The sequence below is a fragment of the Macroventuria anomochaeta genome, assembly GCF_010093625.1.
Source record: "Macroventuria anomochaeta strain CBS 525.71 unplaced genomic scaffold BU25scaffold_14, whole genome shotgun sequence".
Lineage (NCBI taxonomy): Eukaryota > Fungi > Ascomycota > Dothideomycetes > Pleosporales > Didymellaceae > Macroventuria > Macroventuria anomochaeta.
This window is the reverse complement of record NW_022985375.1, coordinates 484592-505378: the sequence shown is the minus strand read 5'-3', so window position 1 is coordinate 505378 and position 20787 is coordinate 484592. Positions and strand designations below refer to the sequence as shown.

The 20787-nt window shown below is 52.6% G+C and overlaps 11 protein-coding genes across 11 annotated transcripts; 6 read left to right on the top strand and 5 right to left on the bottom strand.

The window, feature by feature from the left end:
- Positions 1-236: 236 nt before the first annotated feature.
- Positions 237-1412, top strand: BU25DRAFT_467612 (uncharacterized protein). The gene is made up of 2 exons (XM_033710719.1): positions 237-762; positions 947-1412. The coding sequence occupies exons 1-2, from the start codon at positions 628-630 to the stop codon at positions 1373-1375; spliced, it is 564 nt and encodes a 187-aa protein (XP_033562420.1). The 5' UTR covers positions 237-627; the 3' UTR covers positions 1376-1412.
- Positions 1413-2037, top strand: BU25DRAFT_42176 (uncharacterized protein). The gene has a single exon (XM_033708110.1). The coding sequence runs from the start codon at positions 1509-1511 to the stop codon at positions 1959-1961; it is 453 nt and encodes a 150-aa protein (XP_033562419.1). The 5' UTR covers positions 1413-1508; the 3' UTR covers positions 1962-2037.
- A 67-nt stretch (positions 2038-2104) lies between these two features.
- On the bottom strand, positions 2105-3077 carry BU25DRAFT_410325 (NAD(P)-binding protein). The gene has a single exon (XM_033706254.1). It carries the CDS (start codon positions 2925-2927, stop codon positions 2115-2117), a length of 813 nt encoding a protein of 270 aa, XP_033562418.1. The 5' UTR covers positions 2928-3077; the 3' UTR covers positions 2105-2114.
- A 404-nt stretch (positions 3078-3481) lies between these two features.
- On the bottom strand, positions 3482-5421 carry BU25DRAFT_467608 (FAD/NAD(P)-binding domain-containing protein; the record flags this gene model as incomplete). Its single annotated transcript, XM_033710718.1, has 1 exon — positions 3482-5421. The coding sequence occupies exon 1, from the start codon at positions 5159-5161 to the stop codon at positions 3482-3484; it is 1680 nt and encodes a 559-aa protein (XP_033562417.1). The 5' UTR covers positions 5162-5421.
- Positions 5422-5564: 143 nt separating this feature from the next.
- BU25DRAFT_366886 (NAD(P)-binding protein) lies at positions 5565-6670 on the top strand. The gene is made up of 4 exons (XM_033703859.1): positions 5565-5736; positions 5788-6168; positions 6222-6360; positions 6421-6670. Exons 1-4 carry the CDS (start codon positions 5713-5715, stop codon positions 6606-6608), a joined length of 732 nt encoding a protein of 243 aa, XP_033562416.1. The 5' UTR covers positions 5565-5712; the 3' UTR covers positions 6609-6670.
- Positions 6671-6709: 39 nt separating this feature from the next.
- BU25DRAFT_490846 (uncharacterized protein) lies at positions 6710-9077 on the bottom strand. The gene is made up of 2 exons (XM_033711516.1): positions 8937-9077; positions 6710-8878 (listed from the first exon to the last, which is right to left on the bottom strand). Exons 1-2 carry the CDS (start codon positions 8997-8999, stop codon positions 6815-6817), a joined length of 2127 nt encoding a protein of 708 aa, XP_033562415.1. The 5' UTR covers positions 9000-9077; the 3' UTR covers positions 6710-6814.
- Positions 9078-9715: 638 nt separating this feature from the next.
- BU25DRAFT_391836 (uncharacterized protein) lies at positions 9716-10342 on the top strand (the record flags this gene model as incomplete). Its single annotated transcript, XM_033704630.1, has 1 exon — positions 9716-10342. One exon carries the CDS (start codon positions 9716-9718, stop codon positions 10340-10342), a length of 627 nt encoding a protein of 208 aa, XP_033562414.1.
- A 159-nt stretch (positions 10343-10501) lies between these two features.
- Positions 10502-13253, bottom strand: BU25DRAFT_366878 (ATP-dependent DNA helicase-like protein II). The gene is made up of 5 exons (XM_033703858.1): positions 12953-13253; positions 12721-12848; positions 12606-12673; positions 12308-12558; positions 10502-12260 (listed from the first exon to the last, which is right to left on the bottom strand). Exons 1-5 carry the CDS (start codon positions 13079-13081, stop codon positions 10638-10640), a joined length of 2199 nt encoding a protein of 732 aa, XP_033562413.1. The 5' UTR covers positions 13082-13253; the 3' UTR covers positions 10502-10637.
- A 171-nt stretch (positions 13254-13424) lies between these two features.
- On the bottom strand, positions 13425-17282 carry BU25DRAFT_448174 (uncharacterized protein). Its single transcript, XM_033709588.1, has 2 exons — positions 16441-17282; positions 13425-16384 (listed from the first exon to the last, which is right to left on the bottom strand). The coding sequence occupies exons 1-2, from the start codon at positions 17047-17049 to the stop codon at positions 13709-13711; spliced, it is 3285 nt and encodes a 1094-aa protein (XP_033562412.1). The 5' UTR covers positions 17050-17282; the 3' UTR covers positions 13425-13708.
- A 709-nt stretch (positions 17283-17991) lies between these two features.
- On the top strand, positions 17992-18914 carry BU25DRAFT_340331 (uncharacterized protein; the record flags this gene model as incomplete). Its single annotated transcript, XM_033702808.1, has 2 exons — positions 17992-18081; positions 18138-18914. 2 exons carry the CDS (start codon positions 17992-17994, stop codon positions 18912-18914), a joined length of 867 nt encoding a protein of 288 aa, XP_033562411.1.
- Positions 18915-19228: 314 nt separating this feature from the next.
- Positions 19229-20599, top strand: BU25DRAFT_410320 (voltage-gated potassium channel beta-1 subunit). Its single transcript, XM_033706253.1, has 3 exons — positions 19229-19448; positions 19498-19673; positions 19735-20599. The coding sequence occupies exons 1-3, from the start codon at positions 19346-19348 to the stop codon at positions 20527-20529; spliced, it is 1074 nt and encodes a 357-aa protein (XP_033562410.1). The 5' UTR covers positions 19229-19345; the 3' UTR covers positions 20530-20599.
- The last annotated feature ends 188 nt before the right edge of the window (positions 20600-20787 follow it).

Genomic DNA, 20787 nt, shown 5'->3' with positions numbered 1-20787 from the left:
GAAGGCACACACATGGTAGTTGTTGGTCAGGAAGGCGGCGGAGTGGAGATCTACGAAGTACATGGGGAAAGAGGGGAAGCATGGACTCTGGCAGCTGGTCTGAATGTTGGATTGGAAACAGGGTTGAAGCACGCAGTATGGCTTTGAGGTAGCCCATCACAACGTGATCTCCACATGGTTAGCTCTCCCGCCATATATTAGAGTGACTAGTACGATGCACAGCCACAGACTACGGGAAGGCACCAACCTCTCAAACTTTTACCACGCCCGAATACGGACCTCCCATTCCCTTACGATTTGTTCGAAAACTTGACCCATAATCAACATGTCTGGATGCAAGCACCAAATCCTGCAACTTAAGCCTTCACCGTTCGCGGAATTGGCAGGTTACACTCAACTTTCCCTTCATCAACACAAAGCTGTGATGACCAAGTCGGGCAAAGTAACAAAAGCCTTAGCATCCCGGCTCCATTGGTGCTGCCATTCGATGGCCTTGACTATGACCCTGATTGCGAGGCTCAAGGTTTTAAATGTTGGCTACAATACGACGGGAGAAATAAAGTGTCCGTACCCAAGCGAACTGTGTACATCGCCCGCGTACCAGAGGTCACGAAACATGTCGCGTATATGAGTAGTTGGCCTGCCCCTAGACTACACCCCAAAACACTCGCATTCCAAGGGATGAAAGAACCAAGTCCCAACATCCGCAGCTTTATCAAATACATCAGCGTATTCTACCACGGTATGACAGTAAGAGAGCTTGTGGAAGGGTTGAGATGGTTGATTGATTGATCTGAAGAGCTATATCGGGAATCGATCGAGACTGTATAGTAGAAGGGAATAGCAGTGAAAGTGTGGGGAAACAAACCAAAATAACCGATTGAGCTGGACAATCAGAGCAACGGACCTCTGGACAATCAGAGTAGCGGACCGCTGGCGAACAGAGCTCCCTAAACGACTCAAATGGACATCCTGGGAAAACAGTCCTAAATCGAGCCACAGGTCCTCTATTCCAGAGTATGTTGCCCTTCAGTACGGCAATGAGACAACGCGCGTCCGCACCCGCAAACCACCAGGCAACATCTTCATCGCTCAACTCAACCTGAACGACATTCTCGACGATGCAATAAGAGCAATACCAGATGATGCTTATGCTCTGTGTCTGCTGGTCGACCACGACATGTGGGAAGAAGACGACGATTTCTGCTGCGATCGCGCATATGGTGGAAGTAGAGTCGCCGTTGTCCAGACAGCACGGTACAACCCTACTCTTGAGGCAAAAGAGGGCATTGACAGGGCTCACATGTGGCCGTTGAGCTACTGCAAAGACTTCGTCGACAAGATCTGCCTTACTGAAGACTTAGTGTTGCGGTAAATGCAATAAGTGTAGGTGTAACCGCGAAAGGCAGTCAGTCAGGGGGAACCGCGCGAAGCAGTAAGAAATCGGTATATTGTGTTGTTCTTATTCAGTATTCTGTGATTGCCTCTCACCCGGCAGTCCTGTTTACATGACGTATGTCTCGTGCAGTCAAGAGCAGGAGGTGCCTGTTGAAATAGGTAAGAGCACTGCACCAACACACGTGGCACACATGACCTCTATACTCCATAAACAGTCACAATTAGAGCCCCAAAAGCCAACACAACAAAGAGTAGAGGGGAGCAGATCTGGATCGATGCGAAAAGCGGTGGACGCCGCTGTTCGCAAGATGAGCGAGACCAAAAGTGAAGAGAACGCGGAGGCGCTCTGGTTTTCAAGACTGGCGAGGACCGTGAGCCATGAGCTTGCGCATTGTTTCGCGTTCGATCATTGCGTATATTATGCGTGTAATTCGCAGGGTACGGCAGGACTGAGGGAGGATGTGAGGCAGCCACCTTATTTGTGTCTGGCGTGCGAGACAAAGATCAGTCATGCTATAGTGGTTGAAGGTTTGAATGGAAGTGAGGAGAGGAGGAAGGCCTAGCTTCGGAACCGGTGCGCGAAGTTGCGAGAGTTCTGCAAGAGCGTTGAGAGGAACAGAAAAGGGACTGCGATATGGAGTGGACTTGATGCTTGGTTGGAAGCAAGAATGTTGCAGCTGTAATCACTACACCTTCATCATAAAACATGTATCCTATTACCTCGATGTGTAGCCGCCGTCAACGACCAATGCACTTCCTGTGACGAAACTGCTCCTTCCACCCGCCAAATACAATACACCATCCGCAATCTCCCTTGGTGCACCCATACGCTTCATCGGCACTGCACTCTCAACCCGCTCCTCCATAGCCTTCAACACCTCCGGGTTCTTCGTCGTCATCGGCGTTTCCGTGTAGCCTGGGCAAATCGCATTGACCCTCAATCCTCTGGCTGCATAATCCTCGGACGCCGTTCTGGTCAGTCCGATCACGGCGTGCTTAGCCGTTGTATAGGCTGTGGAAAGAGTAATACCAACGACGCCTTGAATGGATGAGAAGTTGATGATGGAGCCGCGCTGCAAAGGCCGCCCGTCAATCGAAGACTTGATCGGCTCTTGCTCAAGCATGATGGCTGCTGCGGCGCGAAGAACGTAGAACGTGCCATTCAGGTTTATATCAAGAACTCGATTCCAATCCTCCGTCTTCGCAAACGCACTGCCACCAGGATGTTTGATAGCGATGCCTGCAGCGTTGACAACGTAGTCCAAGCGGCCAAATCTCGTAGCGACATCGTGGACGACGCGAGTCACTTCTGCTTCATCGGTGATATTGAGTGCGTATGCCAAGACCTGACACGGCACGTCTCTGGTGACTTTGGCGATTTCAGCTTTTGTTGCTTCGAGACCCTCAGCGTTGATGTCGAGGATCGCGACGCCAGCTGCTCCTTCCTGGGCAAAAGCTAACGCACAAGCGGTGCCGATACCGAAGGGGGAGCCTGCACCTGTGACGAGAGCGTAGCCGGGGACATCCATTGTAGTAGGTGACTAAAGTACTCTTGTTGCAATCTGAATTCAATATGGAATTGATGTTGAGGACATTCAGATATTCGATCAAGGGCTGGAAAGAGGTTGGAAGGATCGAAATTGCAGCTTTGTGTCCCTATAGTGAGCGCCTTTAGCCTGTAGATAAATCATCGCAAAGTACTCCTCGATGTAGCGTAGAGTGTCTTGCGTGAAGAGCTGCCGTACGGTTATCCATGGTTTAGTGTTTCCCCGCCTGTCCACCCGGGGATGCCTTCCTTTTGATTTGGCCGCACCGATAACGGCTATGAAGCACGCTACCAGATTATCATGTCGGACCATAATCAATCAATCTTAGATTGGCAAATCTGAAAAGGAGTACCATTGTAAAGGAAGTTGGATACGACGTACGCTCTCACTTCTGCAAGTTGCGTTGAAAAAAGTCGTCCGAGAGCTCGCCTTTCACCCCGGAAGATTCACACATCAGGATAGCGTTGAGAAACCACCGTTGGAAAAGTTTAGAAGGCAACTGTGATCATTGCTAATTACATCTATCCAAAAACGATCTATGCAAACACAAGTCCCTTGTACCCAGATGTCTTGCATTCCTCGCACCTCCTACGATACTCAATCGCACTTCCAGTGTACCTCGCAGGATGAGTGCTCCTCTCCGTCTTGCCCTTCACATTCTTGTTCACACCCGTCATCCAGCTGTCCACCTCATTAATCAGGCCACCCTTGCTGCACTCGTACACATGCTCCGTCCATGCATCGACCGCCTCCTGTGCTGGCTCAACAGACGTGTAGTTGTTATCTTTGCAGTACTGCAGCAACTCCTCAATGACATGTACTGCGTGTTCGATGCTTCGTGTTGCATTGCCAAACGGCTGGTGTGGACCGAGTGTCATAAACATGTTCGGCATGGAAGGCACTGTGATGCCCAGAAAGGTGTGTGGCTTGTGGTCAGGCCAGATCGCTCGCTTGCCCTCTTTAGTGTCGCTGCTTGCGATGAGCGGGCGGTTGTCTTTGCCGTGCCACTCGATGGCGTTGAATGCGCCAGTGATAGCATCAAAGCCAGTAGCATGGATGAGGACGTCCAGCTCATGCTTCTTTCCGTCCGCAGTTTCGATCCCATCCGCAACAATGCTCGTGATCGGAGTTTTCTGGAGGTCGACCAAGTGAATGTTGGGCTCATTGTATGCCTCAAAGTAGCCACTCTCAAGCGGCACACGCCGAGTACCGAATCCGTGGTTCTTAGGAATGAGACTGTCCGCTGTCTCAGGATCGTGTACTCGCTGTCGGATCTTCTCTGCCATGTACTTTGAGTACAACTCGTTCGCCTGTCGGTCGGTATATGTGTCGCTGAAGACTCCTAACCACTTTCCAAAACCAGGTGCGTTGTACATCTTCTCCCAGAGCGCCAGACGTTCCTCGTCGGTCACTTCTGACGACTTGCGTGGGTCAGCTTGGTGCATAAAACATGTAGATGTTTCCGCACAGGTCTTGAACACCGAGTCATACTCGGTTCTGTAGATGTCCATTTGCTCAGGGGTGACTTTGAAGTTACGCAGTGGCGCTGACCAGTTCGCTGTTCGTTGAAAGACGCTTAGAGACTTGAACCCGGGTTGCTTTGCAATCGCGGTGATTGTTTGGATGCCTGTGGCGCCCGTGCCGATGATACCAATGCGCTTGTTGGCAAAGTCGCGGCTAATATCGAGGTCTGACGGCCATCGAGATGTATGGAAAGCCTCGCCTTTGAAGTCATGAACTCCAGGAATGGCAGGTAGTGTGGGTGCAGAAAGAAAGCCCAGACAGCTCAGAAAGAACCGTGCTGTGTACTCCTTTCCTTCTACATCGACAAAAGACCAAAAGTGATCTACATCGTTCCAGTGCGCGGTCTTGATTTGAGTGTTGAATTGTATTTCCTTGTACATGTCGTGTTTCTCGGCAACACGCTTAATGTATTTGTGCGTTTCTGGCTGCGGAGAGAACGCCTCCTTCCAGTGCCACTCATCGAGAAGCTCTTTATCGAACGAGAAGCTGTACGATAGAGATTCCGAGTCGAATCGGCATCCAGGATACTGGTTCCAGTACCATGTTCCACCAACATCTGGCGCATTGTCGATGACTTTCACGCGCCATGTGGGAAATCGCTTTCGAATGTGATAGAGACTGCAGATCCCAGATAGCCCTGCACCGATGATGAGGACATCGTAATCAGGGCCTGCTTGTGCAACTGAAGGCATGTTGTGGAACAGATAAAGTGATGCAAAAGGGTAAGTTGTATTGCAAAGGCAAAGCCGGACTTGCTCAGATATTTGACAGATTACACTTAGGATCTTCAGTGTATTGGGTCGTGAGCGACTTCATTACGGACAGTCCGATGTAATCCGAAAGACAAAACATGTTCGTAAGGTGTCTGCTCGACTTGCCTGTCATGAAGGTGAGCATACGCGCTGGTGGTTTGCCCCGCACTTGCCTGACGTACAAGATAAAGGGTGATGCGGGGAGCTTCGGTGGAAGAGGAAGGTTTCCGCGAGCGCGTTAGACTATCGGCTAGCCACGCGAATGGTCGGTACTATGTATGGTACGGTGCTCATGGAAGTAGGCAGCATTCGCAGGCTGAAATTTACTTGAGCAAGCAGAGTTGGACATTCCTGTGCTGTGAACGAGGCTTAGTTTTGCCGTGTGGTTTCAACGCTCAATCGCCTTACACTTTCAAACAACATTCCTGATCGAAACTTCTTGAACTACCTCAAACAACATTCCTGATCGAAACACTTTGAACTACCTCAACATGAGTTCATTCGAAGGCAGAGTCGTAGGTTGCACCCGAATACAAAATTCGTATACAGCGCTGAACTATATCAAGTACGCCGTAACTGGCGCATCTTCGGGTATGGGCCTTGCAACTGCAAAGCTGCTTGCGTCCCGTGGTGCATCCATTTCATTGGCCGATATCAATGAGGATGGTCTGAAGTCTGCCATTGCATCACTTGCAAGTAGCCAGCAGCACATGTATACTGTAGTAGATGTGCGCAATAGTGAGAAAGTCAATGCTTGGATCAAATCCACTGTTGACAAGTATGGCAAGCTCGATGGTGCTGTCAACATGGCCGGTATCATAACCAAAGCTACCCCAGTCAAAGACTTGACGGACGCCGATTGGGACTTCTCATTTGCAGTCAATACGAAGGGCGTCTTCAATTGCTTGCGATCGCAGCTGAATGCTATGCAAGATGGCGGTAGCATAGTAAGTCTCGATTGTAGCCGACTCGTTTCCGTCCGGTCTGATCAGTTCCGTAGGTTTCTGCGGCCAGTGTATTCGGCCAATTCGGTGCACCTGGCAACGCGGCTTATTGCGCCACCAAGGCAGCTGTAATTGGCCTGTCTCGTACAGCAGCCAAGGAGAACCAGAAGATCAGAGTCAACTGCGTGTCACCAGGTGAGTTTCCAGACCCTCTTCCCTGCCGCCTCATGGACCTAGCTAATATATGGCTCGAAGGGTCCGTGAACACGCCAATGTCTCAAGGCGAAGATCCGGAGGACGTGAAGCGAGGGCTGCAGGTCACTGCCCAGAAGAGGCGGGCTGAACCGATCGAGATCGCTAACGTGATTGCTTTCCTTCTCAGTGACGAGGCGTCCTTTGTCACTGGCGCGGTTTACAATGTTGACGGCGGTTGGGTATGCTAAGTAACAAGTCACATCAATTGAGATGTGTTGATCAACAAACCCTCGACACCCTCCCATTTAGGATATCAAACCCCTGAGTGTGGCCAACGCATGTTAAATGCCGTATCATGAACGGTGGATAATCGCCATTTACCTCTAGTCAGAAGCTTTGAAGTGCTCAGTCTGCGTCATATTCGATGCTGACCGAACATTGGAGATTGCTCGCCTCAACTAGCCCCGTGAGCAGCGCCCTCCATCCGCACGAAGTCAACCCATGTGACTTGCGATGCATGACCATTGCGTTTCTGGTCCCAAACTCGCTCAATGCTCGCTTTTGCATTGTCAAAGTAGGGCAAACCACTGCGTGATGCGGAACTTTGGAACCACTCTGCAAACGAGGCTTGAACCTGAGGATCTTCTGCTTCACATGCTGCAATGAATGCAGGCCACAAGAGCCGAGCAGATCCATACATGGTGCCGGCCCCGGCTGCTTCCGACCGGAGAAGGCAGTCGTGAATACCGACAACATGCGTTTGCAGCATATCAGCCTCCAAGTTGTAGATCCGTCGGTGAAAGTATATTGTCAATGCATGTTGCATGGCCTGGAGCAAGTCATCGAGCATTGGCTCGGGAGCTTCGGATGGGTCTATTGGAAAAGGACTTGGCCCTTGGTTTGGTCGGTACAGCTGCTTGATGTACCGCTCCACGGTCTTCGCGCTACCCAAAAAGTCTTTTAGGGACAAAGCATCAGCAGCATCCTGGTGCCTAGCTTCGTCTCTCCACTGGCCCAGTCTAATGACTAATGACAGTGCGAACACGTACTTCTCCGGTACGCCGAAGATTTCAGGATAAAGCGTTTTGGGCCAGATGCCTGGGTTCTGTAGGTGCAGATCGTTCTCTCCTTCTTCGCGGCACTTGACGCGCAACATTTGACTTTCCAAATCGTTCAAGTCACCTAGACGGAAAGAGAGACTATCGTGACTGTACGCCATGGCGCCACTCGATTCAATAGCTTTGCGAGCATGACTGCGATGTGGAGAATTTATACCAGCAAGGTAAACACTTTCGTGGAACATCCTTTCGAACACATAGCAATGATGTAGTAGGCGGACTTTGCGAGACTTCTTGCGATTGAGGCCTTTCACTCGGATGAACTTCTCCGCCTCGATAAAGTAGCACTCGGCCTGATCACGGTTGCCGATGAATATGGCTACCTGCACCATGCTGAGTAAGGCGATCAAGGTGTGCTTGTATTTGGCAGTCTTGGGGTAATCGTAGGCAGTCCTGAGCATCCGGCGAACATGCTCACGTGCGATGTTGAGGTACATGTTGCCCTGTTCGAACCACGTATTGGATCGCGTTACGCCACCTAGGCTGAAAGCACTGATCGACATCGTAGCGTAGAATGCACAGAGACTGGCATGGTCCAGAGCCTCCCCGAGCGTGAGTGCCGCTAGACAGCTTTTGGCATGCGGAACGAAAAGGACATGCCAGGGCGTCTTGCTATGTCGGAAAGGAGTCAGGAGGGTAAGCACTGTGGTCGAGTAATGCTTGATAAGATAGACTGCATCGTTTGGGATGCTGTTATTGGCGGCAGATACTGACATTGAGTCGGATGGACTTGTTTGCTGGAGTTGTGGATCGTAGCCAGAAGCATTGAAATGGAAGTCGTGGCCCATCTCAAGTAGTTGGGGTTGTGGCTGGAATTCGGGCAAGTTGATAGTGATGTCTACATCGTCAAAGACCTCCTGTATGCGAGCCGAATCATCGATCGTATTCCACAAGGGCATTGTCGATGAAGTTAGATCGCCCTCGGGAAATTCGAGGATGGATTGAAACAGTGCCCGTGTTCTCGGCGTCAAGGTTCCGCTAGGAAGAGTCAGGGCGTTCTCGTCTGCTTGCTCCATGCCTTGCACGAGCTGTGCACCCTCTGTCCAATTTGGAAGGTCATCGTTCATGGTTGGCAGGTCTTGTGCTAGTCTGAAAGCTCCGAATGGACCTTGAGAAATGCTAACATCGGCAGAGGGCGAAACGGCTTCACATTTCTCATCAATCTTACTGAGTTGTCGCATGACCGCCCTTGGGGATACGGCTGTCGTGAGCCACTCACTCATACTTTCCCGTTCTTCCTCGGTGAGCAGAGGCCTTCGAAAGCGAGCAACGTTCGCATCTGAGGCTACGTCGAAGTCGAAGAAGATGCTTATCTCGTAACCGCCACATTGTACCCCTGCATTCCTGCACGCAACACACGTAGGGCGACCTTCATCGCATTTCGTGTGACGAGTTCGGCACTGCGATAGCGCATCAGCAATGGTCTTTCCTGGGTGCTCAGATGAACTGCCGACTCACTGTTGCGCAACCGCCAAAAGAGCGGCTGCGGCCGGAAACTGCGCTCAGGTCTCGTTGCGGCATGCGTCAATGCATCGAGCACATTAGCATCGAGGGAAAGTCATCTCGAGCAGCTGTCGAAGCAGCTTTGATGAATTTGATGTGCTTGAGTGAACAAGTCACTCCGATACGCGTCCCGATGGATTAGGAAAGGCACCGCGATGCGGCCAGACTTCGGAGTCGCTAAAATCGTGTCCCTCCTTTTGAAAACACCCAGAACTTTACATCTCAGCCACACTACCCCAGATTTCTACCCCGCGTGCACCAGCTACCCAATCTACGCTTTGACGCGGTTCCCACTTAGCGGGATGCCTTGATACGAGAAGGTGATTGCTCGGATCAAGGGCCTGGGCTTTGAACCTTAGAAGACTTGGGTAAGCCATCGCGTATCAGCTTCCACGAAGAAGCCAATATACCATGGCTCTTGCTTCATACATATTGGGCACGATCCCCGGCGCTGGCGACGATAGAATCAGGTCTACAGCGCAAGCGTGGACGACAGTCTCGTAATATATCACGTCTGTTTGTTCAGTCTTCTGAATTTCTTTCCTTGTCAGGATCAACTCGTGGTTTGACAGCCAACATGACCGACCAAGCCCCTACTTCCTCACATAAGAAGGGGTCCTACGAAAAGACCACTGAGCACGGACTTTCTTGACTCGAGAGCCATGCAGTCGGTACTACTGGTTCGTTGGCATAAAAGTCATCATGCTAGTCGGCCTCCTCCTCGCAGTATCCTTATGCTAGGCGGTGGGCCTTCCGGCGACCGCATCGGCTTCCAAACATGCAATGGTCCAGGAGCAATCACAGAATATGTCGTAGGAGGTGCAGGTGTCTACGTCTGGGTCTTCTCCGGGTTCTCCTTTTACTTCGGCCCTGAGCTCATCATCACCACCAGCGGCAAGATGTACCACCCACATACAAACCTGCCCATCATTAGTCGCCGCTTCGTATACCGCCTGGCATTCTTCTACGTCTTTGGTGCCCTGGCCATAGGCGTCATTTGCCGCTCCGATGCAGAGGGTCTCACTTCCGGCGCCGGGAACGCGAAAGCCAGTCCTTGGGTCATCGCGATCTGTAACGCTGGCATCTCAGCCCTTCCATCCATCGTCAACTGCGGTATTCTGACCAATGCATGGTCAGCCGGCAACTCCTTCCTCCACATGTCAAGTCGCAGTCTCTACTTCGCAGCACTCGTCGGCAACGCCCCCGAAATCTTCACCCGCTGCAACTCCTACGGCCTCCCCATCTACGCCGTCATTGCCACATCGCTCTTCTCTCTGCTCGCCTACCTAAGCGTCTCCTCAGCGGGAACAGTCTTCAACTGGATCATCAGCCTGACCAACACAGTCGGTTACACAGGTTGAGGTTGATGCTGACACTTGGGAGCGTATGGAGATGATGAAAAGGAGTGGTAAGAAGCATGATGGTGCTTGGTGGAAGAAGTTTGAACTGCCTATGGGCGTGATCGTTCGTGGCTTTGGCGACTGTAGCATACACAATGCATTTAGGAGCGAATGTGTAAAGTTTCCAAAAATATTTGTGGTATTGTGCAACCATCGTTAAATCGTCTCGGGGCGTGAGCTTTCCAAACAATCACTGCCCATAGCGGACGTAATCCTGCACCTGCGGCTTACAGGGCCCGTATGTCACCATGGCCACCTAAGTCTTGTAGAAGTCGTCCGCCTCCTTCTCCGTAACGTCGCTGACCAAAGATCTCTTCTGATCGATCAGCCCGTACTTGCTGCCCCTGACTCTCCACCACATCTCCCTTCGATCGCCATTCAGCGCATCTTCCAGAAGCTCTTTCTTAAACTCTCTCACGAAGTTGTTGTACATCTCCGGCTCTTCGAGTTCAGTCAACTCATCGCGCATGACACGGACTGCTTCAAGCGCTCGCCCATACGCACTCTCGCCCACACTGTTCTTCACAAGATTGCGTATCTCCTTCGCCATGGCATCAGCAGCGGACTGTATAGCAGCGAGATCATCTGTGACAGCAAGTGCCTGCTTGAAGCTCGGAACGAGATTCGCAGGGTCGATCTTGACTTGTGTTGGGTTGCCCAGAAGCGCATCGATATCGAGACCGGAAATGGGCTTCTCGCGCTCGGAGCGATTGCGCTTGCCGCGACCCTTGACTTTGGGAGGTACTTTCTTGACGTCTGATGCGACTTTGAGGGATTCAAGAATGCTGTTTGCGCGCTCGACGAGGTCTGAGGGTGGGTTGGAGTACTTCATGAGGATTTCGGGCGGGTCTGGGATGGTGAGGGTGGGATCGGAGTGTGTGGCGCGCCATCTGATGATGTGGTTGATGCGGTGTACGAGCGGTGCGTACGTATCCTCGGGCTTTGCGTACTCGTCAGGGTTGCCGTCCTCATCTTTTGAAAAGGTGGAGAGGTCCATAGCATCGACGTAAGCGCCCATTGCGGCCGTAAGGTCGGCATTTGGTAGGTCCTTGTGTTCTGTAATAACCTTCCCGCTAACTGTGAGCTTGCGATCCAAGGGAGGGAACTTGTATCGTCGCATGTCTTCCTCAAAGGGCAGCTCTACATCGATCAGACACTCGAAGTCCGGCTCGATTCGTGGTGATAGAAGGACCATGATTGGTGGCTTGTTCTCTTTAGTGACTAAGCGTGCAACAGCGTACAGGCCACCTTCGTGAAGAGCGTGTATGAAGGAAGATAAGCCCAGCTGTGCCATTTGATTCGTTCTCTGCGGCACAATGTAGTTCGTCCGGCTCATGGGAAGGTAGCGTTTGAATTCTTCTTCCCTCGCAAACCCGACAATACGCAGTGAGGGCTCTGTTTCCAGCTTCACAACGTTAAGGTTAGACTCAGCGATGTGGACGGCTGTTCTGCCGTACTCATAGCCCTTCTCCAGTTCTTCTAACTCAACGTTCTTTTTAGTGCCCGGCTCTTCAGGGTCATCGATCTGGTAATCGCGCTGATGTCGCACAGCCGCCAGATCGCTCATCGGGTGATCCTCGCCAACTATGGTAGCTGAGGATCGATCACTCAGGCCTGAAGTGCCGAGGTCTGTGCGTACAACAAATGAGCTCGCTGTTGGTGGTTTGGCAAGCATAGTGCAGGGGTATCGCTCTACATGAATGGTCAGAGCAGCGTCGAACTTTTGCGGATCTCCGAGAGTCAGTTCGCCCTTAAAGCTTGGTATTGGCCTTGGTTGCTTCAGACGCGGGATGTTGAGCTGCTCGACAGCTTCGGCGAGGGTGCCGAAGTTGCCGTTGCACTTTTCCACAAAACCCTTCAGTACCTCCTCATTGTTGGCCTGCGATACGTTAGACACGATCTTCATGAACAGAGCAAGCTCGTCACCTTCGCAGCATCCTTGTCCTCCTCCTTGTAGCCATAGTCCGGATCGTCGAAGTCAACGCCGAGAAGTACGATTTCGATTGGTGCCTCGGTATCCTTGATCTTCATCGCGATGTCATCCAGGTCACCATCATCCATCTCACCTCTCCCGTCAGTTACGATGATGATCCGGCGATCGTACTTCAGCGGCTTGCCAGCTTTGTTCTGGGTTGCGCTGTCCATCAACTGAACGGCGACTGCTAAAGCAGAAATCACTGGGCATGTGAGTCACATTGTCCGGGACGATTTTCGATTCACTCACAATCTCCCTCGTTTGTCTTGCTAGGCTTCAGCTTGTTCTGCAGTCTCCGTATATCGCTCAACAAGTACCTCATGATCGTCAGTTTTCCGTTCATCTTGAATGTGGTCAATCTTACTGTTTTAACTCCGAGAATACCGTTATATTTTCATAGCCCTCAGCTTCTTCCATGACACCATTGAGATCAGACTTATCCGTGCGACACCCAATGACACTCATTAGCGCCGTCTTCCTGCCAGTCGCAACCTGCATCATTGTCAGCCCTTCTTCTCATGACCACAAGTACCAACTTCGGCTCGGCGCAAACACAATGCGCCATGCACTAGATCACCAAAGGAACGTCTGCATACTGTTGTTGTGATCTTGTCCCACACGTACTCCAGCGCCCATTCAAGGTCTGTGTGGTCACGTCCATGACGCTTCTTGCCCATGGGCGCACCCAGATCCAGGATGTACACTGTCGCTTCTTTGCCCGCCATGACTGCGGTCGGTTGCGATTGCTTGCTCTTTCTGTGCGCGTTGCACGTGCTTGGTGGTGATGCTGATGTTTGCTGAGTGCTTTGTTCTCTTGCGAAGTGCTCTGGGGTGACAAGAGGTAGCGTGGAAAACAATTGATGTTTGGAAGAGAACGATGGCGAAGGCGAATGTAAAGAGCGTGTTGATGATACAGCCGAAGGGTATGCTGCCTTGACCTAGTGCAAGGCAATCGCGTCCGCACGGACGTTCTCGCACGCGAGCTCATGTGATGGACTAGCCGAATACGGATCTGACAGACTCGGAACGAAGGTCAGTTTAAGAAGGATCAGATGGAGAAGCTGCTGGGTAGTCATCATCCGCATGACATTTGATACTATATACAATTGTTGTTGGCCTTATTTGCCAGTTTCCTCCCTTTTTGGTAGGTACGACAATTCAGAAGACCGATGCAAGGACACCTCTCCCTCCAATCCGTCCCAATCGTTTCCTGTCTTCGTGACTTCGACCATAGACCTCTTCGCCGCACTCCTTCATGAAGGACTCTGGGGGCAGCTCTGCTCGAAGCTGGCGAGGCGGCGTGCTGGATTGCGTAGCGTCATGTGTGGGTTTCCATTCGTGTCGATAGCTGTTCACCCCTTCCCATTGACGGTGACGCCGTTCAGCTTGTTCTGTGCCAGGACCATATCCATGAAGCTCTTTCTTGGCTTGTGCTTCTTCTCCAGCTTATGGTCATCCAGATCGACGATGTGTAGACGTCTTCTCTTGCACTCAGATTTGATGTTTCCAAGCAGAGGCCGCAGAGTCTCAACCTTCTCGATCTCCGAGCTCAGGAGCGATTCTTCCACCCAGTACAGCCCTTCCATAGCCAGGAACTGGTTCTTGGCCTCTCTGATGCTTTCTTGGATCTTGATGTAATCAAAGTCAGGCGAGCCCTCCATCGGGAAGCGGAAGTCCTGAGCGAGAAGAGCGACATCGTACTGCCGTAAGATAGCATCTCGCTGCTTACGCGTCACGGGAATGCGGTACCAATCAGAGTATGGAGCGGACAGATGGGCGAGATCGAGTTCGGGCAATCCGAGGATTCCCACGACCTGGAAAGAGCAGATGTAGGTCTTGTCGGAGGCGGCGCTTGGTTCGCGAAGATCCTTAGCCGTGGCATACAGGAGGGGAAGAAACACTGGCGATACACCCAATTCCTCGCCAGAGAAATGTAAAGGTCGTTCAGTGCCCAGTTCACAGGCACGTCGCAGTGCTCGTGGAAGTTTCGTAACTCGTAATTGTCGAGCAGCAAGCTCCTCTTGTCGTTTGGCTTCATCCTCGGCGTGCTTGCGAGCGTCTTCCTCTTCCTGCTTACGGATAGCCTCGGCCTCCTCGGCTTCGCGCTTGACCTTTGCTTCCGCCTCTTCCTTCTTACGAGCTTCTTCTTCTTCTGCTGCTTTGCGAGCAGTTTCCTCTTCCTCTGCCTTCCGGGCTTCGGCTTCAGCAGCTTTGCGCTTTGCTTCTGCTTCTAACCGTTGCTCTTCGGCGCGACGTTCGCGCAGAACCTCTGGAGTTGCAATCCTCTCTGGAGGCGCGGGTGTTGACTTCGCGGAAGCAGTAGGGGTTCTCTTGGCGACATGGCCGTCCGTCGATGCATCTGACAACCGTCGCTTCTTGATCTTGTCATCGATCGGACGATACTTGATCTTATTCTTGGGGGGCTTGCGTTCATCCGTAGATTCGACCTCCGGCGTAGGCCTGGCGCTGGCAATCTTCTCGATCTTCTTGTGGACCTTTGGTGGTGAGGACTTCGCATCGTTCTCTTCGTCACTTTCATTTGACCTTGCGCGTGCTGAGCGTTTTGTTGTTTCGTTATCGTCTGAGCGTGCTTTGAGCGGCTTCTTAATAGGCTTGCCCTCCTCGCCTTCACTGAACGACCGTTGCTTGGATTTTCGTGTCGGCGCTCGTACTTCGTCCTCGCTCTCATCGTCGGAGGACTCGTCACTCACGACCCGCTTTCGCCTCTTCACCTCCGTACCGGATTTTAGGCGCCTAGCTTTCTGCGGTGCCGAGTTTGAATCTGACTTCTTCAACTGAGTACGCTTCGCATCCGGTCGAGGTGAATGCGAGCGCTCTCTGCGGGGTGAGGATTTGCGCTTCATTCGCGCTGCTGCTGGGTTCGGTGCCTCTTTCTTGGCTCGCCTTGGACTTCTGTGTGTCGCGCTGTAATCATCGCTGGCTTGCTTGAGCATGTCCCTCTCTTCCTCCCACTTGGGGCCTCTTCGTTCCTCGGCAATCTCCCAGTAGGTCTTGCCTTCCTTGTTTCGCCGGGTGGGGTTGAAGTTGTCCTGCTCCAGCAACAAGGTAACGATCTTGATATGGCCTCGTCCAATGGCAACGGTCATAGGCGTCTCGGGGTGCTTCGAAGGATCGGGGTCTGCTTTCAGGCCACTGGCAAGCATGATACTGAGAATGTCGTAATGTCCACCTCTTGCTGCAGCAACTCCACAAGTAATGTTTGGCTTGATGTTGCTGTTGAGGAGCTCTCCAACGGCAGAGATATCGCCATCGGCAGCTTTCTCGATCAAGGTCTCAACATTGTATTCGTTGTAGAGGAGCCGTGAAGCACTCTTCGCTTGCTTCTGTGCGGGTCTCTCGCGCTGCTCGGTCATGGAAGTATCTGTCTGGCGTCTCATGGCTTCCTTGAGCTCCTTTTCGATTTCCTCGCAATCCTCGTCTTCGCGGTCAAGAACATCGATAGCACGCTGCCCCTTCTTATTCTGGTGGTGTGGATTGACGTGTCCTTTGCTGAGTAAAAGCTTGACGACTTCCAGGTGCCCATTCTCCACGGCATCGATGAGAGGTGTGTCACGGTCCCCAGATTCGCAGTCTGTTCGACAGCCTTTTTCGATGAGAAATTCCACGACTTCGGCCCATCCGTTTAGGGCAGCCTTTTGCAGAGGAGTAATACCAGCAAAATCGGCTTGGTCAAGCTCGCCTTCAGCTTCGTCGTAAGCTGCCTTGACAGCATCCAGATCGCCTTTTTCGCTTTCTCTCGCCAGTCGCGTCGCACCGAATCTATCGGTCTTCCGGCCGTGGGGCATCGTCCGCGCTGGAGAAGTCAGTGCCCGATGTGTGGCGCGCTTGACACGAGTGTGTGGGTTTGCATCTGTAGCTCGTGGCGAAGATGAACGCTCAGAGCTGGAATCCGAGTAGCGTTCGGTTGAAACAGCCAAACCTGGCACATCTCTGCGCTTGCGTCCTGCGGCACCAGAGACAACGGACTGTGTCGATTGCGAGCGCTTGTGTGGACGGCCGAAAGCTCCCTGAAAGAAAAGTTAGCAAACACGGAGCAACGACGAAGACTGTAGCTCAGACGTACTGTCGCGGGCGAGTTGGGCTGTGTACGGTCCTTTAGCCCTTCTGTCTTGGCTTTTTGACGTGGAGGCTCCAGCTTTCCGAACTCGTCACGCAGCTTGCGCTTTCGGCTCTCGACCGTAGACGCGCTACGGCCTCTCACAATGGTCTGCGTAGGAGACAGTGTGGAATGAGTGGGCGACCCAGCTGGGCTGGTGTCTTTAGTATGCCGCGAAGTGGTGCTTGGAGAGGTAGGCACAGGGCTCTTTGCATCGTCAGAACCATCTTTGGCGTGTCCGTTCAATTTGGGGGTTTTGACATCGCTGGAACGTCTGCGGCCGTTTTGCGGTGAATGCGAGTGCGTGTTTTCTTTGATGGAGTCGAGCCGCGCTGATTCATTTTCGTCGCGCTCAGTCTTGATCACCTTCTTCTCGTTCGACTCATCGTCTCTGGAAAGAACGACCGTCTCAGCCTCGGACTCATTGTCATCGTGGTCGACATTCTGCGTGACTGGCACGTTTTCTTTGGCTGAGGGTGAGGCGGCCTTGGGTGCAGGCTGGACAGCGTCGCCAGAGTCGGTGCGCGGGCTTCGAAGGGTGTCGAGAGATGCGTTCAGGTCGCCATTACTGGTCATCACGCATATATGGGACAGGACACGGGAGTTCCTGCCTCATGACGGCTTGCAGAGCAAGGGACGACAGGCGGCAGGCGGCAGGCGGCAAGAACGCGGCGCTTAACGTCCTAACACGGAATGGCCGTCGCGTGATGGGGTGTTGTGCCCACAGCAACACCAAAGGGAGCGGCGGCAGGTGGTGGTCGGCGTATTGTTGTGATGGCGAGGTGTGTGGAGGTGCTGGGAGAGAGCAGGCGGAAGAGCGCTGGACGGTCGCAGGCAAAGGCTGCGGGCCACTCAGCATGCTGCACCAGTGCTGGCTTGAGCGCCGGTCCCAGCGGCCCAGACTCATCCCTGCACCACGCAAGCGTCTTTTAGGTGAGTATCGTCATTCTTGCTGGCAGCGGTGATGGATAAATGCGTGAGAGAAAGATTTTGAGAGGATCGTCGTGGACTTGGACGATAGAAGACGTGTTTTATAGGCGACTGCACCCAGAGTTGTTGTTGTTGACCCTTTGTTGACCCTTTGCAGCGACCCTCCATCAAGCTCGCAGCACCGCAGAGCACCATGGGCGAGGCAGCCAAATTTGCCGCTAAGCGGGGATCGCCGCGTTGATTAACCTCATCAATGCAGCCTGCATCCTCGCTCGTGACCTTGTTTTGCGCTGCAACATGGGGCGGAGATGTGACTGTGGGTTTCAGGCACAAATGCTCGGCTGTTCAGAAAGGCTCTGAAGACTGGCACCGACGGTCCATTCGATGGCGCGCCAACATTCACTGGGTGAGGCTGCTCGATCGGCTCAAGTGGACAGTGGATAAGGTTCCGCTAAGTAGCCCACACGCCTGAAACGAAGCCACCAAAACAAGCAGCCCAACAGGTCCATCATTCTTTCATCACCAACCCTCCCCGCACACTCCTCTCCGCGTCTGCTCCGCGTCCAATCTTCGTGGATGTGCTTCGCAATGTCGTCGTCAGCGATTGAAAGTCAGCTCGAGGGTCTACTTAGTCCCGTTGGCCTCCTGCGCGCCTTCTACCTCGCCGCGTCTCTTCTTGTATTGCGACACCAGCCAGCTTGATCTGCACTACACTGACCTGCTCTGCTTACTAGATCATTGTCATACAGGCTGTTCCTGCACTGCGCAGTCGCTTTCTTGTCTACGGCTCTCGTGCGACGTCACCGTCTGGTCAACCATCAGCAGCACCGAGTCAACCTTCCCTCGCCAGCCAGCTCCTGGATTACGCTGCAACGATCCAGGTGCCGCACAACTACTTTACGCATTTCTACGTCCTCTCAGTCGCATGCTCGCTTTTCTGGGGATGTTGGCTGCAAGTTTGGTCAGCCAGCAAGCAGCTGCAAGTGGTCTGGGGCTTGATGCTCCTGCAAGGTGTGCGCCGCATGCTTGAGTCGAATGCATACACGTCGACGAGCGAGAGCAGGATGTGGTTTGCCCACTGGTTGCTTGGACTTGTGTTCTATCTGACTATCAACGTTGCGATTTGGATAGAGGGTCCTGCTGGCAGTCTCGCCAGTTCGACATCTACCGCGCTGGTCCCTGCGATTCTTACGGCGCATGTGCTGCAGCACTCCTACCACGCGTATCTGTATCGTCTGCGCACCGAAAACAAGGGGTATCAACTTCCTACCCATCCGGTCTTTTCGAACTTGCTGTGCCCACACTACACTTGCGAGACTGCCATCTACCTCTTACTATCTTTTCTAGCAGCTCCTGCAGGCAAGGTTGTAAATTGGACGCTGTTTTGCGGCACCATCTTCGTGGCTGTCAACCTCGGAGTGACGGCGATAGGCACGAAAGAGTGGTATATGGGAAAATTTGGTAGAGGCAAGGTAGGTCCGAGGAAGAGAATGGTACCTGGTATTTGGTAGGACAATGCAAGATGGTAAACATGGGATTTTGATTCGAATTTAGCATATCCAACGCAATTCGATGCATCATTCAGCACCTTCCTATTCGGACTATTTCGAGTTCCATTCATTCTAACCGAGATCGAGCGACCATTATCCTCCGTGCAAGTGCTGCAGTGGTTAGTACTCGACCTGCAAGCCACTGCCTTTTACCACCAGGATGCAATACCCGAACCGGCTAATTGCCCAGCTCTCCCGTTGGTGGTGGGGCAGTAGGCGGGGCATCTTGCAGCGAAGGGTGGGACTACAAATGCGTGAGCTTCATCCACCCTCGCGTCATCAGCCGATGCTTTGAGAGGCCAGAAAGAAGATAACAGAGACAATTTCTTCCTTCATCTTCAGGATTTCTTTCGATTCCAATCTGCCTCAATCATCACTCACAGCCCAGCAAAATGTCTGCAGAAGTACCCAAAGATCTCCCTGAGATGGAGTACCGCTTCGTCGGCAGGAGTGGTCTCCAGATCTCTGCCATTTCCCTCGGAGGCTGGCTCACATGTTTGTTGCAAATACCCTCTTGCTTGTCGTCATACTGACCAATCTCAAGACGGAGGACATGTCGGCGACGAAAACACCTTCGCTTGCCTCAAAGCCGCCTTCGACGCTGGCATCAACTTCTTCGACGCCGCCGAGTCCTATTCCGGCGGCGAATCCGAGCGCGTCATGGGTCGAGCAATCAAGCACTTTGGCTGGAACAGGAATGACATTGTCGTTTCGACGAAGGTAAATCTACACCTCCAAAGACACATACACCGTAAGGTTAGTCGAAGTTGACAGCAGACAGATCTACTGGGGCACCCACAACTCGACCCTCCCCTCCCCCCGCAACAAAATCAACAACCTCGGCCTCAGCCGCAAGCACCTAATCGAAGGCACAGACGCAGCTCTCGCTCGCCTCCAACTCTCGTACGTGGATATCATCTACGCGCACCGCCCCGACCGGCAAACTCCCATGGAAGAAACAGTCCGCGCCTTCAACTTCCTGATCAACACCGGCAAAGCCCTGTATTGGGGCACATCCGAGTGGCTGCCCAGCGAAATCGAAGAAGCCTGGGCGGTCGCGGATAGGCTGGGCCTCATTGGTCCGGTGGTTGAGCAGCCGGGGTACAGTCTGCTCAGGAGGGACAAGGTGGACGATGAGTTCAAGAATGCCAAGTTGTTCGAACGAAGAGGACTCGGGCTTACCGTTTTCTCGCCGCTGGCTGGTGGGCTGTTGACGGGGAAGTATATCGACGGTGTTCCAGAGGACAGCCGTCTCAAGACGAGTGATGATCCATACATTCAGAGCGTGATCAAGACGGTGGATACGCCGGCGTGGAAGGAGCAGCAGGATAAGATTCGGGAGCTTATCAAGGTTGCTGAAGGGCTTGGCACCGATGTTGCGACATTGTCAATGGCGTGGGTGTTGAGTAACAAGAACGTTACGAGTGCGATTACGGGAGCATCGAGGCCGGAGCAGATCTATCAGACTGTCAAGGCGATCGATGTGTATAGGAAGCTGACGCCGGAGGTGCTGGAGAAGATTGAGGGTATCTTTAAGAACAAGCCAGCGGAGGTTACGCCCAGGTTCGGCGTTTGAGGAGAATGGCACGATAGTACACAGACATCGAAATGCGATTCCACAATCCACATAGGCAATTCAAGATGTCAGCGAGCAAGACGAAGTCCTAAGTGGAGTTTTAAAAAAAATAGTGTTCTCACACACCCCACCTAGCTGCTGTCTCGCTTGTGAGTCACCGTGCGCTTGCTCACAACTTCACCGTCAACAATCCGCCCATTGCAACCCCAAACGATTAATATATATATTCTTGAAACCAATTTGTTGCTATAAATAGCA